General features: G+C 45.0%; 1 protein-coding gene across 2 annotated transcripts in view; it reads right to left on the bottom strand.

Annotated features, from left to right (window-relative positions):
- ASTN2 (astrotactin 2) overlaps positions 1-5182 on the bottom strand; it is a 320421-nt gene that overhangs the window by 114893 nt on the left and 200346 nt on the right. For both annotated transcript variants that reach the window (XM_042479280.1, XM_042479282.1), the window contains exon 11: positions 4149-4299. In XM_042479280.1, the coding sequence (XP_042335214.1) occupies positions 4149-4299 (151 nt within the window). The remainder of the gene's footprint in view (positions 1-4148; positions 4300-5182) is intronic.

Here is a 5182-nt window from a genome sequence, read left to right as displayed (position 1 = left end):
TTATTAAGCTTGACTTCTTTTGTTCTTTATTACAATTGGGGAAAAATATCTTTAATAGAGTACTTCTGCCAGGAGTAAATGGCTGCTTTTTGCAAATATTTGGTGGCGTCCTCTAAATATTAGCAACTGCTTTGCTGGCAACATTTAATGAAACTGCAGCAGAGATGCTCCTGGCGCTTCATAAAAACAACAACAAAACAACAGCCGCAACACACACCTGGTACTGAGGAAAGGGGCAGGTGGAGGAGGAGTAAAAACCAGAAACCAACAGCTTTGGGGAGGGAGGCCTGTGATGGAAACATGGGGAAGGGAGGAGGACTGGATTGTTCATTAATTAAAAGAAATGGAGGAGGGCAGGGCCATGCCATCACCCCAAGAACGCAGCTTGCCGCGGGGTGGCAGGGAATCCTGGCAAAGTTCTCCTTTTAGTACCTTGTTAGCACCCTTTGATGTCAACCAGCAACAGCTGCTGCGTCTGCTAATGGATCGGCTTCGCTGCATATCAAACAGCCTCCCCATCAAGTCGCCATCATCCTCATGCATCACCGACCAGCAGGGCATCAACTTGGGAATCTCAGACAGATGAGTACGAAAGCGTCGAAGCCAGAAGCCTAGCGTAGGGCTGGAGTGGGAAGAGATGTACCAGGGCAGATCCATAGAGGAGGGTTAAGACTTTAGCGCCACTTCAGAGGCAAGGGTCTGTACGAAGAATTCAGTCCAGAATGTGTGGTTGGTAAAGAAGTTTGTCTTTAGTTTTTTGTGGGCTTTTTGGATAATGAGCCCATGTTCTAGAAGAGTTTATTCCTGACATTTTACCAGCATCTGTGGCTGGCATCTTCAGAGAATGCTGGCATGGAAGAGATTTGGATACACACACACACACACACACACACACACACACACACACACACTGTGTGGGATATATGTTTCCATGTCAGGTGGAGCATGATTCTTCTGGGATTTGATCAGATCTTGGAATGAGTTAATCAAGGCATTGTTGTTGTTGTGTGCCTTCAAGTCATTTCTGACTTATGGCAACTCTAAGGTGACCCTGTCACGGGGTTTTCTTGACAAGTTTCTTCAGAAGGGGATTGTCATTACCATCCTCTGAGGCTGAGAGTGTGAGCAAGGTACAGATGGGCAGGAAGGGGTAGTGAGACACCGCCCCTTTCTGCCCCTGATCGGTGCTGTGGCAAACTCACGCTGTGGCACTGATCTGGCCTCTGCAGAGCACAAAAAGTAGCGGGTTTGGGCAGTTCGCCAAAAGGGCATCATCATGGGACGCCTATCTGAACATGCCAAGATGGCGCCCAGGGGACATTCAGCCCTCACTCTGCCCTCAGGATGGCACTTTTTGCCCGTCTGTACCAGGCCCCAGTCAACCAAGGTAGACCCATTTTGGAGTTGTGGTTCAGCATCTTGGACGGCTCCTCTGGCACACAAAGCACCCGCCAATCTCTCTGTGTTGAGCTGCCTGTTAGTTTTTTCTGGCAAAGGAACACTATCAGTTCAAGGGTACGGTGAAATCCTTTGGGTCTTTAGTTTCCGGGAACATCGACAACATAGGAAGGACATGACAGCGGCTTTAAAAACTTTTACATTAATGCTCTCCGCACTTTCCAAGAGTAATGACTCTTCCTTTCGCAGCCCACCGCCACTTGTCTTCGTCAACAGCCACATCTATTTCCTCCCTTTCCCTATATATTTGTTTTGCCCTTTACAAGGCCGATCCATCATTATTTTAGCTTCAGCTGTTCACATTCATCTGTCTCCTGAGCATCATAGCACAAGGTACAATATCCTGCATTTTGCTACTAACCCCCCTTAGGAGCATGGCAACACTGCGCCGAGTTCAGAAATGACTTGGAGTACTCTACAGAATAATGGATTCTTCCTAGTTATAACTCAGGATTGTGGGGGCTACACATACATATATTACACTCACACACACATGCACGAAGGGTAGTTTGTCTAACATCACAGCTATCCTTTGATTTATAGAGCTTGGCAACAGTTTTCCCGCCCGTTCCAAAATTACTGTCCTTCAGATTTGACTCAGCATAGTAATTTGTCCTTTCTACTCGGCTGGAAAATATGGAGCGATGCACTATGCACTTCCCTCTTCTCAGGTCCTCTGCTCATTGAAGTGGTCAACTCCAATAAAATGCTCAGGGCTGTAGACATATGCTTCTGTTCCATGTGTTCCAGATTCCCAGATAGTCTGTTTGTCCCATGCTAGTTTTCTATGGGGATTTAATACTTGCATATATATGTAAGCTCTGTAGCTGGTACCTTCTGAGCGCATAGCAGGAGGTGCTCAACCATTAAAGTGGGGTAGCTGTGGCTTGCCATTTGCTAGAAGAATGCAAACCCCATTAGCCCAAATCCCATCATGCTGAATGCAGTATGGCTAATGAGAATGATGGGAACTGTAGGGCAACAGCACCTGGAAGGTTGCTTTTTTCCCCTCTAACCCTGCTTTAAGGCATTACAGACTAAAAAAAGTTCCCCATCTCCCTCTAGTAACTGCAGGTTTTTGGTCACAGCATTTGAACGTGCAAATTTCGGTGTCTTTTGTCTAGTGCCGAAGCAGAGATTAAGAATAAATAGCCAGGTGGCAAAGTAACAAAACAGTCAGGCAGGTATAAAATTGACCAGATGGCAAACTCAAACACCTGACACCGTGTGAGAGAGAGGGAGCAAAAGAGAGAGAAAGACAGAGAGAGAGAGAGAGAGCAAGATCGTGCACATGCATACAAGCTGTTTTCAATCCTTGCTTCAGCCAAATCGCAGCCGGCATCTTGTAAGTGCTGACACACCGAGAAAGCTAAATCTGTTTTTAAAAGGATGGAAAGGAGTGTGATACTCCAGGTTTGGCTTCAGGAGTAAAATGCTCTGGTTTCAGAAGAATAATGGTATGAATGATACAATGGGCTAGGCATGAAAACACAAGCGAGAGATGGATATTCACAGGCAAAATAGGTGCAATACTGAAGGCAGAAATTGCATTAAAACTGGGGGCAAAGGAAGGTCCTGCCATGCCAACATAAGAGATGATATAACTCATGTTGTTATTGTTGTTGTCGTGTGCCTTCAAGTCATTCCTGACTTATGGCAACACCTGGGGTTTTCTTTGCAAGGTTTGTTCAGAGGAGGTGCACCATTGCCTTCCATTGAGGTTGAGAGCACGTAACTCTCCCAAGATCACCCAATGGGTTTACATGGATGAACTGGGAATCAAACCCTGGTCTGAAGAGTCATGGTCCAATTCAAACCCTTACGACATGCTAGCTCCCTTATATCTGTTAGTCTAAACTTGTGTTAACTTGTTATCAAAATCAGTCCTACTTCAGCCTGAGATTACTGAATGATGTGCGGACAAACATCTTTGATGAACAGAAAACAACAACAACGCATTTTGTTTGTTGCTGAGCTGAAGGGAAGCAGGAGAAGGACCCCCTTTGACAGAAGGTGATTTACAAGGAAGGCCAACATCAGACAAGGGTCCATGAAGTGATGGAGAGATTTCTTGGGTATATCTACAAGATGTTGGGATCATGATAATAAGACCCTTTCCTTGCATTCAGCAACACCTGAACTATTAACAATTGCATGTGTGCAAGGAGTGTCTGGATCATGCGTACCATCAGCCCCCCACATTTGCAGCTTTGACTTTTGGAGAGTTTATTGTTTTCACAGAGGTGAGTGATATGTTCTCTCTAGGAATGTCTAGGTCATCCAGTGCAATTCTGTAGTCAGCTTCCATCAGACGTTGCACTGAAAGACTTAGAGATTCATAGGAAGAGTGCTTCTCTAGGCATTTGTAGGCCCTCCAGTGCAAATTCTGCACTCAGCATCTGGCAGACATTGACCATAGAGTTGTGCTGGAGGACCTAGAGATTATTATTTATTGATCGATTGCAGTTTTTCCACTTTCGCAGGAGGTCCTGTGCCCCTAACCTTAACAAACATGGAGGGCCCACTGTATTTGTTTTTTCACAAGGCACCTGTGAACACAAAGTCATCAGACAGCAGGACCATGTGCTATCCAGTACTCAAATGAGAATGCAACTGGCTGGGTAGTAAAATACCAGCTTAGTATCTCATGAGCAGCGATTCCTGTCCCAAAAACTCAGAGGCATACATACCACGCAGCCGGTGGAGTCCACTTTGCGATCCGACACACACTTGAAGTTGCGGGTGCATCCGCCGTTGTTGCGGGAGCAGTCTCGGACCGGCCCAAAGGAAGACAGCAGGTCATTGATGGTTTCGAAATAGGTAGACAGCATTGCTTCTTCCCTTATTAGAGAAGGAAAGGGGCTGTTAAAATAGCTCAGCATGCCCAGCAGTAAGGCTGGAAGTATTTCTCTTATTTTTACCTAGTATCTCCTCTAAACTCGCCTTCTCCAGGAAGCCCCTATATTGCTACAATGGGAAACTCAAATGTCGCTGGAATGAAATTCCCATTAGCCTTTGATAGCACAGCCAATGGTGAAGGACAATGGGAAGTGCAGTGCAAGAACTTCTCAAAGGGCACAAATCATCCATCCCTTCTATACTGTAACCAAGCAAAGGATGGGTAACAAATCAGCAAATCCCCTTCCTCTCTTGTTTTCTTGTGTCAATTTTATATCATAAAGCTCTCACGGTAGCTCTTCTTTGTGACATAAACTAGAAACAACCAATGGAAAGTTCCTGATACCCAAAGATGTGTTTTGCAACCAGTTCCAAATGGGGAAAGAGACCTTTCCTGTGCCGCAATAGCCTTTCCTGACCTACTGCTCTCTAGACGTATTTGACTACAGCCAGTATCCTCATACATTTTGGCCAAAAGAGTGCTCTGCATAGAATAAAAAATGACAACAGCAATGATACCGACAACAACAACTGTGGTAGCACCTTGAAAACAATACGTCCTACATATATGGAGGGTATTAAGCTGGGCAAGATTGATCCATGGTATATTTCCTGCTATAGTAAACAAATATATCTATCCCTCTATCCATCCATCTTCCATCCATCCTTGCAAAGGAAAAGCAAGCAATCTATCTCTCCGTCTATCTATCTTTCCACCTATCCAGAGGAAAAGCTATCTATCTATCTATCTATCTATCTATCTATCTATCTATCTATCTATCTATTCACCCATTGGAAAATCTCTCTCTCTCTCTCATCCATCCTT

The sequence above is a fragment of the Sceloporus undulatus genome, chromosome 7 (assembly GCF_019175285.1).
Source record: "Sceloporus undulatus isolate JIND9_A2432 ecotype Alabama chromosome 7, SceUnd_v1.1, whole genome shotgun sequence".
NCBI lineage: Eukaryota > Metazoa > Chordata > Lepidosauria > Squamata > Phrynosomatidae > Sceloporus > Sceloporus undulatus.
This window is presented reverse-complemented; position numbering and strand designations above follow the sequence as displayed.